Genomic DNA, 13,017 nt, shown 5'->3' on the forward strand with positions numbered 1-13,017 from the left:
GCAAATGACCCAAAGGTCCATCCACGCCAGGATATTTTCCCGGCAACAGCAACTGTGCATTCTAGTCAAAAAAAAAAGTCATTTGTTTTGCTCTTAGACAATTTCTTTTATCAGACAAATCCATCTTAAATTACAACTGAGAACGCAGAGGTTCTATTTGGATTACGTCTAGAGCGAAATCTGATTAGTTCCTAATCGTTTTTCAAGCTGCAAACCCCCCCAACAAGTCTCTCCACCCCCACCACAGAGGCACTGTCAGACATTTAGTTGACACCTAAATGGCACAGTGTCATCGGCGGAACTCAAACTGCAAACACGAGCCCAAACCCTCCTGGACACGAGGAAAGGAACCCGGCGGAGCTCCACGCGGCTCACTTCAGAGATGATCAATACAAGCGCGGGAGAAAAGCACCACTCACCAGCAGCTGGTTTCTCTCTCTGCACTAACAAAGTCAAGTGTACCGACTGCTGTCTGAGGCGCTGCCTGTCGGCCGGCCGATGACGCAACGAGCCTCCCAATCCACCGCCTGAGGGCAGTTCGAGGAGGACAGACAGCGGAGACGGGAGGTCGGCGAAAAGGAGGAAGCGAGAAGTAAAATGTGTGTGTGTGTGTTTCTTCCATTAAATTGGACGTGTGATTTGGACAGCAGGCTGCATTGTGGCGTGCTGCGAAAGAAGGCGAGCCGGCCGGTGGGTGCCAGGGAGTGTACGGTCCGATGGGATCAGAACCAGATGTGAAGAATACAGAGAGATGAGCGAAAGAAGACTCATCGTACGAGATGTGGAAAAACTCTGCAGCAAAGGCAGCAGAGCTGACAAGGCTCTGACAATTAGCCGGCAGCTAAATTCATCATCTGACTAACAAATGCCTTCCTGAATGGGAATTTTCCACTTTGCCGCAGCTCACAATATGATTTACACTGAATATGATTTCACAAGGAAAAAAAACACACAACACAGCTCTGTGCAACAGTTTCAGTCAACCTGTTCCATTATCTTTGCTGCACTGTGTTAATATGCAAGTCATTTGGAGGAGAGGTGCAAACAATGACAAGATAAATAGCAAAAGTAGGACCAATGTTGCATTCATTATAGCCTGATGTTCTTATCAGCTCTGGTGGTTGTTAAAGTTGAGAAGTTTGATTCAGAATCATTTGATTTACACACAATCTTCATCACATCCCTCACACTTTATGATCGATTGATTATTAGCTCAGATATTGTACACATTTGGTTTAGTAAATCCTCTGGCTGCTGCATCATCTTGCATCAATTCAAAGATTTTAAGATTTTAACCTTTTTTTTTATCCTTAATGTTAAACAAAAACAAAGTGCCAGCAACACAAAGCTTAATCTGAAGCCTCGATCGTCTACTCACCACGGAAAAAACTCGGCTGAAGTTCGCAATTTATCGACAGTTAGGTCCGACTGCGGGCAGGTGGTTAAAGTGTATTTCCAAACCGAGCAGGTCTTGTTGCGTTGTCCCTCAGACAAGTACAGAGTAAAATAATCCAATCTCCAGGGTAAAAAAAAACAACACAAAACGCACAAGGATAATCTGGCAGAGCTGGTGGGATCGTGTCGGCTCTGCCGAGCTCACTCTGTTTACTACAGCAGACTATTAAGGAACACACGCCGACACACACAAACATACCCACACACACACACGCAGACAGACGGGGGAACTTAGTCCCGCCCACCTCCTTAATCACACAAGCTCACACACATCCCGGCTGACTCACGTTAACTCATGCTGAAACTGATCCCCTTTTCTTCAAGAGTTTCTCACTGACCCTGGCGTCACCCAAACACCAGCGCATCCAGCTGATGTCACTCCTTTAACTTCACATCTTCCGCTCAATTTCCGCAATGTGGACTCTCAAGTGAGAGGAGGAGAAACGGGGGAATTACCTTTGGACTCTGACCAGCAGCAGAACACACACACACAACACACACACACACACACACACACACACACACACACACACACACACACACACACACACACACACACACACACACACACACACACACACACACACACACACACACTGACCTTTAACATTTGTGATAACACAGTTCATTTTCAGTGTTTGATGTGGATTTATTTAACCCTGATGAAAAAAAAAGAACTTGAAAGTTTAGAAAGATCTAATCCTGTGTCATCAACTCATCATGAAAATGACGCAAGACTTGCAAGAGGGGGGTTGGGGGGGCGACCAACTCTTGGATGAAATGAGGTTTATTCAGTAATTTAATACTTTATATTTTACACTGGTGACAAGGCGTTCATAAAACACGTCAAGCTGCTGTGTGGGATTTTTAATATTCTAAGCCCGGCGGCTCCACTCGTGACTTATGACTAACAACCGAGACCAAACAAAAGGAGTCGTTTCGCACAGTAATGAAGCATCATATCTGTGAGATCATCAGAACATACTTTTTGTTCCAAGAGCACCCCAGAACCAGTCAGCGACAGTTGTTCGGTCTATTAATGGCTGGAAATACCCACACTCATGGGGATCTATTCTATGGAAATATTTACACTGATCGCAGAGCCCTAAAAAAAACAACATAGGCAGTGAATTAACGAGCAGTTTAGCCTTTAAAATCCTGCTTAAATAACACGTCTGCCATTATTAAATCTAAGCGGTTAGTTTGTTTGCTTTCTCAGGATGAGGATCCTGAGACGAGGTGGAGATTGTCTGTCTTCTCTTTGTTCTACTGGGCTCTCTGAACTGCCCCAAACATGTTTGGTGTAAAAGACGCTGAACATCCTAAAGTGTAACATTTTCTCCCCACCCATCTTAAAGAAGGAATACCTCCGATGGGGATGTCATTGGGTGCAGACTGCTAGACTTGCAAGTTGTTGCTTAAGGCAGCTGACAACTCGACACAGACAACTGAATGACTAAGATGTGTTTAAGACTAATTTCCAAGTTGAGCGTGTTGGTTCCCTCTTGTTCCATCTTCCTGCCCCTGTGTATTGTGCATGAAGCTCAGTTAGGTATTTGACTTTTTTACCGGCAGTTAAATGGAACTGACCAGGATGATAAAATAGTGAGGAAATAATTAGTAAAGGGTCAGTGGTCGATTAATGACTGTTCCTCTTTTGCGCACATATGTGATGGGTAGACCAGCTCCATGAGAGGCAATAATCAAATGCTTGAGCAACAAACAATCTTCTGATTCTCTTAATAGTTGCGTTTCCATGGCAGTTTCTCGCAAAATAAAAGCTATAAATTCGACAAAGTACAATTGCGATTTGCAGGTGTTTCCATTGAATGGTGTCAAGCGCATAAGCCGTCATTCTTGTGTTTGCCTTTGTTTGTTTACGTTTGTTTGCTGTCAAGAATGGTTGTTACATTTTTCTCTTTGATTACTTGTAAAAAATATTCCATCTCGTCCTCTCTCCAAACCTCCTCCATCACTTGAAGTGAACTGGTCACGTGACCCCGTACGTGTAAATGTGAAAAAAAAAAGTGATTCCATGACACTTTTGCGATACACCGCTATATGGATACATCTGAAAAACCACCTCATGAGAACGTCAAAACCTTTTAGCCATATTTGAGAGGTTTTTCCAAGTTTGGCTGTTTCGTCGTCTCTACGTGCATTTGGATTGGATTTGCATTGTGCCAGTGTAGGAGCTGGCTGGCGCTGGTGCTGCGTGCACGTCGAGCAAGATTTGTAGCTTAATGGCCTGTTGGACCCCCCCCGACACTGAAGACAAACACTCGGCCCACCACCCCTCTGTTCTTTTGCCTTTCAGCATAATCCCAGATGAACAATGTCTAAGTCCCTTCCTAATTGGCTCGCTCACAAAAACAAGCCGAGCCCCTGAGGCTCGAGGAGGAGGGCCACTTGTTTGGGGTCGGAGAATAGGGAGACCTCTTCTCCCCAGCGCCCTCAAAACACGGTGACCTGTTGAATCCATGTCTGCTCCGCACCCCCGCCCACACGACCCCTCGCAGCCAGCCTTAATTAGGGGAGGTTATATTTAAAAGGACGGATGGCGGCGGCACAATTACCCCCAAGGATTAGCCCCCGATGGCAGCGCCATTGTTGGAGGCCGACAGAGGGAGGGGTGGACAGGGAGGGGCCGCACATGAGTGACCTTCCCCTTGATGATTTGGCCTTGGCATTAACCCCCTCAACAACCAAGAACTCGGAATTCTCTCAAGTTTCAAAAAAAAGGGGGGTTTGGCCAAAAGCTGAGGAGGGATTGGGGGGGAGGCAAAGAGAAACTCTTGGATCTAACAATGAAATGGAGCAGGAGGGGGGGATGGATGGTGAGAAGAAAAAGCAGGGTAGAAGAAGAGAGGGGCTGGCGTCAGTTCAGACGACTTGAGACGGCGAGTGTTTCCACAGCTGTAATGACACGTTCGGAAACGGGATATTTTTCAGGGCTTATTATCGCCTCTTAACTAAGCTGAGCAAAGGCTGCCATTCGCGCTGCGTTTCGTCGAGGTGCGGCTGTTTACCTTCTCAAAGCGGAGCGGGCAAACCAGCAATTAGCGGGATCTGCTGCAAGCAGGCCCTTCGCATGCAAAGGATTTATCTGCTTCTGCTGCTGCTGGTAGCAAGTTCTCCAATCCACCTCCCTGCTGAGGGGCCTCCTCCCCTTGGAGGCTTCGAGGTACGGCTATATCGGTCGACTCGCACAATGCCGTTTCCAGTCGGAGCATCAGTCAGGTACCCTCTTCCTGTTATTCCCCCACCGCCTCCCCGCCACTCGCTACTGTGAAGTTGCTTCCTGACTGGGACGTTCCCGCGGAGGTCGCACTGGCGTCAGCGGTGAACCTCTTCCCCCACTCGCTGGCACTATTTTGTTTTGTTTTGTTTTTTTGCTTTCCTGACAGGACACTGGATGGATGGACACCATGTCACTGTCTAGTCTGTTTATTATTGCTACATGGGGAACAAATGGATGTTCTCTCACGGAGCAAAACAGACAGCCCCTGTTTCCCCTCTGCACGCCATGGGTTTGAGTGTTAATTGATCGCAGCGCTAGTTGTGGCGTCTCATCACATATCATACAATGTATTCTCCTTCACATTGACAGACTGAGCAGACGGAAGTGTCCAGCAAGTACAGGATGTTATTCAGCCTCACAGAATTACCCATAACCCTGTTGAAACAGTCAAAAACGTGCAAGGAGCATCATCACAAAGACTGCACTCTGTGTTTTATAACTTTGACATTATTAACCCTGCACATAAACTACTCAAAATGAAAGTAAGGTCTCGGTCTCCCCAATGGATAAAGAGGCAAAGGCCATCAAAAAGCTCACAGTACCAATAAAGAGATATACTAGAGTGGGTGATAAAAAAGACAAAGAAAAGGCAAAGAGAACAGCAAATATGAAATAAGAATAGTGGCTGTCAACTGAGAAATCACACTAATGGCAGGTTAGTATCAAAATCAACAGTCAACAACTCATGGAACTAATGAGCCATCAATTACTAAGTTGCTAAGGAATATCCTGTAACTCAGAAGCAAACCTCTCCACAGTTGCTCAGTCTGGTTGGCTAAAAACAGCAAAATTCCCATTGAACCATCATTTCCACAGGGGAAAAAATAGATATCAGGGATTCTTGTCCTAAACCATTTTCTGCTAAATGCCATCACTTACTAGGTGGTAATGTAAAACATGAGTCAAAGCAAAAATGCACAAAGCTACGCTTTTCCACTGAGTCCAAATAGAAAATTACCAGCATTAATCGATTTAGCTTCCTGTCAAACCAGCGTAACTGTGATCTGACGTAAAATGACTCATTGTCTCAGCGTTGCTGCCTTTTCTTTATGGATTATCTCATTCCACTGCGACGGAAAAATACAGCTGGACCAAAGCCTGAGCGATTGGCTCACAGATAGTGAAGTCCTCATGTGTCTACGCTGGAAATGGGGCTGCCAGCCTGTCGTGGCCTGCTGCTGTGGCTGGGATCCAGTCGCACCTCAGCGGAGAGAGAAACGTCTGCATAAACACGGGAATACCACGTCTGGGTTTGTTGTCTTCCATTGAATAAACTTGATGCTTGCTGTTACATAAAGCTAAAAAAAGAAAAGGCGACATGTGCAGAGAGCGAAGGGGCCAGCTGGCCCTCGACATGCACCCAGACTGATGACCAATTCACTTTTCTTTCCAATGCGGTGAAAATATTTACAGAAGGCCTCATGAATGGGTCGGAATATGTCGACGGGCTAAACACAACACATGGGTTATGCAGCTGATTCAAAGAAGTGGGGTAAACAAACATGTTTTTCCAGGCTCAGGTGGTTTATGGAGTATGGTCAGCTGAAGCTTTGCAAGGAAATGATTAACCATGTGAAAATGCAAAGGAGAGCCAGTCCATCTGGCCCACAGCGGGGGTCTCCCCCCTTCCTACCCCCCAACAAGTAAAACACATAACAGTGTGTCTCAACAGGTTTGTAATTATTTGAAAAAAAACAAAACAAATATCGGCTTTACGGAAATGGAGTTTGAGCCTGGCAGAGGGGAGTGCAGCCTGCCAACTGGCCTATAAAGTGCTGACTTCATCTGGCATCCAAACCCTTTGGAGCTGGTGTGCCGATGGGTCGGACAACCATCAGTTTGACATTTGTGGCTCCGAGTGGAGCAGACTCAACAACTGAGGGTGTCAGCATGCCAGTGTGACCAAAGAGAACCACTTGGAGAACCTGACAAAGCAGCAAGCGCACCGCAGTTTTACTTTCCCTCAGTCACACTCAGCTCTTCTCCCAAAACTTGAACCGCTTTGGTTACGTCTATGTGAAAACAGGGACCAATGCAATGCCAAACCCACTCCACCAGTGTTAAGACAATAAATGTGTCTCTCCAGTCTTTCAGTTAACTCCTCTCACCCTGAGAAAAGTCCATCGTTTACCAAATAGTAGCGATGTTAAGCCTTCATGATGGGTTTGAGGCAGCACCGTCGGCCACGTGTTTGACTCGCCCTTCTTTCTTTTAGCAGGCAGCTGAAACTGAACATTATTGTTGCAGGCTGGAAACAGAGGGCTAAATATGTTGTTTGCTGAAAATCTTTTGGTGTCACTCGCTCACGGTGACACTCCGGGAACACGTCATCGGAAACGCAGACAAACAAGAAGCAATATTCAAACAATCATTAACACAGTCATACAATAAATGTACTTAATTAATTAAATGCGTGAGAGAGTGATGCCCACTTTGTGTGAGCTATGTTCAGTAACGTTTTAGTTTCCTTGTTCGACCCTCCGGCTGCCTACAGCAGGAGAACCCTGCAAAAATTTGCTTGAGACATAACCGTGTGTGTGTGTGTGTGTGTGTGTGTCGGGGGGGCACAACGAAACCAACTTACAGTCAGTCTGTCATCATAAAAAGCGTCTCCAGAGCAGCTGCTGACATGAGGAGCAGCAGTTCACAAGTCGATCCGGGGAATGTCGGATGGAAAAGAGCGTGCACACTCAGCCTTCCCTTCATAAACAAATTAGCACCGGAGAATCTCCGCCGTCAGTTTCCTGTCGAAAAAATGATTAGGTAACTTTCACCCCCGCTGGCCTAATGTCTCCTCGACGCCAGAGCAACACGACCATTTCCTCGGGTGAGCTGGCGCTCCTTCAGAAAGCAAACTTTCCGAGAGCTTTACAGTTTTCAGCTGAGGTCACATCCTTTAACCGATCCCTAATTTTTTTTTTTCTCAAAGACGGTCTAGTGCGCATTCATCCAGGTACAATATGCAAGCTGAGAGGCGACTGTAACGGGCGGCAGTGATCATGCTGCTTTTCTGAGAAGATGAAAAAATATCTGCAAGGAGACAAAAGCGGAAGAAAAGCCAACTCACTGAAGCCATCGGAAGCTGCTCGGTCCACCAGGACGCCCTTCAACGCGAGCACAACATTCCCAGGAATGACGCGGCAGGGAGGCAGAAGACGAAGAGGACACGCGCAGCTGTTTCAAATAGCTCTGGCGTCCACGCATGCCGAGTGACCGACTGCTCCCAGCCTGCAGGCTGAAGGCTGAAGGCTGGGCCACCATGGGACAGATGGAGGCTGCCAGCGCAGCGGAGTGACACCCAGGCCTTCATCCACACATGCCCCAAAGTGGCACCCGATACCCTCGGCTACCCTTCACCCGATACACAAAAGTGGGGTGGGGGTTGGGGGGTGCAGTCTTCAGCTGCGTGGGTTGATTGAGTATAAGAACACCAAGCGTCACAGTGGTAGTTACCAGTTTGAAGCCTCTTTGTTGAAGCACTTTGAAAGTTCTTCCACTAGGGTGTCGATAACTCAAGAGTGTTGAGTTCAAAGGATGAGAAAAATGAAGCGCAGCGTTGCAGCCAGAAGACAAGAGTAGGAATGAGGAGCAGGGAATGGAATGAGACACATCATCCAGAACTCTAATAGAATTTCTCTAAAAAGTATTGTCTATTTGCAGAAAAACTACCAAATAAAGATCTGAATTGTTCTGCTCGAGATGACAACACATCTCTGAAGAATCAAAGACATGTAAAACATCACAAGCAGTCATTGGGAATGTGTGGATTCTCCTGTGGAGGCTCTCACTCAAGAGTGGAGTGGACTTGGTTTTTGGTTGCTTGAAGGCGTCCTGAGACCCATGAACCGAGGTTGGGTCTGACAAAAAGAGAAGTTTTCAGTTTCCTGTGGAAAGACGACGTTGAACTTTTCCCACAGAGCCAATCCATGACTCACAAAAACAGAAGGTGTTACGCAAAAACCATGATTTATGAAGGCCGCATGGGGGTATGAATACTATCCACAGAGTTTTTCCACAGCCATGAATTGAAAAAAAAAGCAACAGCCAACTGAATGAACACAACTCAAAGTGACACATTTCACCATTTCGACACCAAAAAGGCAAAACAAAACATTTGCCAGGATTGCAGCAACCTGCAGTTTCGGTGTCTTCCTCCTCCTCACCTCTCGTCAAACCAAAACACCCACTGCATTAACCCGCCGCCTCCAGCTGTTAGTGCTGGGAGGGGCCGTCGCCATGGCAATCCGCACCCTACCAGCCGTCTTGTCTGGTCCTGCCGTGTCAAAAGGAAAAAAAAAAAAAAGTGGGAGGGAGCGTGATGAAGAAGACGAGGATTGAACTTCAGTCAATTCAATAAAGTCTAGATCCAGCGAGCAAGCTCGGACAAGTGCTGATCCTCACCAAAACGGCGATCTGGGATGGGATCTGAACGAGAACGCCATCTTTTTCTTTTTCTTTCTTCAATTGGAACCCCAGAGAGACACGGGCTCATTGGAAATACGTGTGGCAGGGGGTTAAAAGCCTCCCCCTGACAGAGAGAGAGAGAGAGAGAGAGAGAGAGAGAGAGAACCTCGAAGTGCTGTTGTGCAATGTGGCGGCGGCGGCGGCACAAGTACAGAGGGCGCTCTGACACCTGGTGTGATCTCAGTAAATTATGGTGCGACAGAGCTCATTCAGTTCCAGGCATGTCATGCCGAGACTGGAGGAGACGCAGCTCTGTCAGGAGCTGAAATATGGTGGCTGTGTGAAAATGCTGCGGAGCGTCTGTGTTTGTGTCTGCGCTGCATCCCGCTGCCGAGCTCCTGCACTTTCCCTATTAGGGATAAATAAAGTATCTGTCATCATCGAATCAAAGAGGCCGTTTGCAGTCACTTAAAAAAAAAAAAAAGTGCAAGACGTATTTGTTTTTCTTGGTTAAGAACTCCTTTGATGCTTTTTACATTTCAAAAACCAAGGCATGATTCTCTAAGGAGAACTCCAGAGGAGTGTCAGGCTTGTTGAAACGTCGCCCCCTGCTGTTTAAAGCTTGTCACAGAAAGAAAAAAACAAAACAAAAACCGGTGCCTTCTGAGCTGAGTCAGAGGATCGCAAATGAAAAACAGCGCTACAAAGCAGGACATGGTGCAATAGACAATTTTTTTTTTTACAGTTTAAAAACTATGACTCACTTTGCGTCACTTTACTTTAAATATCAAGAGTTAAGATGAGTATCTCAGCTAAGGCAGCAGGACCGGAATGATGAAAAGAATAAATAACGAACATTTCTGTGGCTGTTTTCGTCATTCATTAATAAAGGAAGATTGGTCGACATTCACCTGCTTCATTCCACAAGAAGATTAAAAGAGCGAACCGAAAGTGACTCGAAACCATTGCAAGGATGATTCTGACTCACCACTGCACCTGCAGTCAAAGGGATGAAATGCACTTGTGGATCAATGACTGGGATCACTCTTATTCCTTTACTTACAAACTCACTTTGCTCATGTACACTTGACGACAACCATCACGTCCAAACAGCACTTTGAAAGTTAGAATTCTCCTTGGCAGCTAAACATTTTCCGTATCATTTGTTATTTAACGATTAGAATAAAAAAAGAAGGAAGATCTTGACTGTGTTCACCCTGTGCTGGCCCTCCGTCCCAGTCCACACTGGGCCACTAAAGTCCTTCCCTAATCCCTTTACGTAACACATCAACTCTGACCACCCCCCCCCCAACCCCCCCAGCTCAAGGAGAAAGGTGCTGTCACACGTTTTTCTTTTTCTTTTTCTCCTCCCCTCCCCTCACACACGCTCGCTGGCCCCTCTCCCATGTGTGCAGGAGCCTCCCGCCGGCAGCACGTTGCAGCGAGGTGCGTGCGCTCTGGCGGCGAGGAGAGGCCCAGATGAGCCAGGTCAGGAGACTCAATAAAGCGAGGAGCGAGGGGAGAGGCAGCGAGGAGATCTCAGGTTAAGCTCTCGGGCTCTTTCGTCTTCCCCTCACTTTATTATTCTTAGTTGCCATGGAGAAATCCTATATATAACCACTCCGCCCTGCGTTCGCCGGCTTCCCCCTTGAATTGTTTCTGAAGACTGGAGAGCGACGGGCGGACGAGGCAGCGGCGCAGACAGACAGACGAGCGACTGCGTCGTCTCTGACTCCTGTTTGCAGACACCGGTGGCTTCAAAGGAATAATTCACTTCACAGTCTGGTGGCCAGACGCAGCCAGGAGAGACACTGGTGGCCACCTTTCAACTCCTTGCAGAAGCAAAGCAGCTTTGCCCAACGCTGGCAACACTCTGACGTATTGCAGTTTCTGAGAAATGCGTTAACCCACACGGGAACATTTGATGAGTTCATTCTGTTGCAGAGATTGTTTAGTTTTTATGCTCATGATTTGCATTAAAAATAACTACCTGGCTGGTGCTTGTCATCGCGGTGACAATAATAGCCACTCGGTAGAGATTCAGGAGTGAACGTGGTCATGGTTTAGATAAACAGCTGTCCGTTTATGGTTTTCAATATGTGCAGTAGACTGTATGTCCAAGTGAGGTAAAAATGTGTTGAAGTGAGCTGTTATGAAGCTTATCAGAAGCTACCATACCTTCATTCTCGATTTCGACAAGAAATGCTTGTGGTAAGTCACAATTCTGAGAAAACAAGTCAGAACCAGGAGGCCAAAAAGTCATAATGAGAAGAGATACTTGAACAAGTGAGACTAGCAGCCCTCCGTTAAAAGGCACAGCTACAGCTATTTTAAACTTGGTGTACAGCAGTAAGGCTTCACGGTCGTGCTGAGTCACACCTACTTCTACTCAGCAGTGAAAACACACAGGAGAAAGAATTTACTGCCGGATGCAGCTCTGACACTGTAAGAATAAAACTGACGTGGTTGAAGTGCCCACTATAGTTTGTTCAGCCTCTGAGAATAAAGCACCTTTTGCACTTAACAGCAGTCATTACACTTTTTTATATATTGAACCTTTTTTTTTTTAATCCAGTTACTGCACTAAAAAATGTAAATAAAAATATTGTGATCTAAAGAAAACTTGTTTTTAATCTCGTAACTTCAACATTTTAATATCTTCTTTTTTGTAATAGCTTTATAATCCCAATCATGACTTTTTTTATTTCATAATTCAAACTCTGATCTTATTATTTCAATGTTCTATCACAGATTCTCTGTTTGCCTTTTAATTTAGACTCTATCTCCTACGTCTGCCTTCATCACAGTTCATCTCATAATTTTGACTTTTATTGTTATAAAACTTATTTCCTTTCATTTCCTCCACAGCTTCTCCTGCAGTCAGGGAAGTGGGGGCGCTGGATTCTATCCCAGCCGCCTTGGGGCCAAGGTGGTGTTACAACCTGCAAGGTTTCCAGTTTTATCAGAGGGCCACATAGAGAGACAGGCAACCATTCACACAACACACACACACACACACACACACACACACACACACACACACACACACACACACACACACACACACACACACACACACACACCACTGCAGACAATTTGGAATTGGCGGCAGAGAGTCCAGAGGCAGACCTGGAGAGAACATGCAAGGTCCCAGGCCTGGGGATCGAACCCACAGCCTTGATGCAGTGAAGTTAACAGGGACAACCACTGCAGAAGCGTACGAGCCCGTCTTGAATCAGCCACCATCAATCATACAAAACGACATAACATCCATCACAGATCAGCTTCCCAATGTCTGTCAGTTCATTCCACGAGTCATCTTTACACACTGAATATACAGAATGTACTGATTTTTTTTCCCAAAGGCATCAAGACGCCGTTAATATACATTTCCAGTTGACGCAGCAGCTTTGGTGTCTTACCTTGGAGGCCCTGCGGCGCTCGTGACACTCGGGGTGCTGGCACACCACCCAGTCCTCCTCCTGGACGGGCTTGTCATCTGAAAGAAAAACACACGCACGCTAAATTAGCATCCAGTCTTTATCGCTGGGACGCCGAGCAGGGGGGAGGGGGGGGGGGGGCCTGCCAGCTGCACGTCCATTAACACACCTTCCTTCACGGAGCTGTGAAAACACGCTGAAAGGCGGGCGAGGCACAAGGAAGCCACCGGCCTGTGTTTATACAGGAGACGGAGTGAAACAGAGGAGAGTCCCGATTAGCTCGAGAAACACTCTCACACTCTGACAGAGGGGGCCGAGGAGCCACGGCAAGACATAAAGACGTCGCCGGTTGGAGAGATTTCTTTGCGGAAAAGGTAAACAGAGCTGGGAGGGTGGGGCGGCTGCCGGGCGCACATC

General features: G+C 46.6%; 1 protein-coding gene across 3 annotated transcripts in view; it reads right to left on the reverse strand.

Moving 5' to 3' along the window:
• plekhg5b (pleckstrin homology domain containing, family G (with RhoGef domain) member 5b) overlaps positions 1-13,017 on the reverse strand; it is a 67,144-nt gene that overhangs the window by 37,972 nt on the left and 16,155 nt on the right. For 2 of the 3 annotated variants that reach the window (XM_076041775.1, XM_076041774.1), the window contains exon 2: positions 12,583-12,659. In XM_076041775.1, coding sequence (XP_075897890.1) covers positions 12,583-12,659 — 77 coding nt within the window. Of the gene's footprint in view, positions 1-1,742; positions 1,768-12,582; positions 12,660-13,017 lie in introns of those variants that run through there. The other variant, XM_076041778.1, reaches the window with a different exon arrangement.

The sequence above is a fragment of the Nelusetta ayraudi genome, unplaced genomic scaffold, assembly GCF_046127955.1.
Source record: "Nelusetta ayraudi isolate G7.1 ecotype Tasmania unplaced genomic scaffold, CSIRO-AGI_Nayr_v1 ptg000070l, whole genome shotgun sequence".
NCBI classification, from domain to species: Eukaryota; Metazoa; Chordata; class Actinopteri; order Tetraodontiformes; family Monacanthidae; genus Nelusetta; species Nelusetta ayraudi.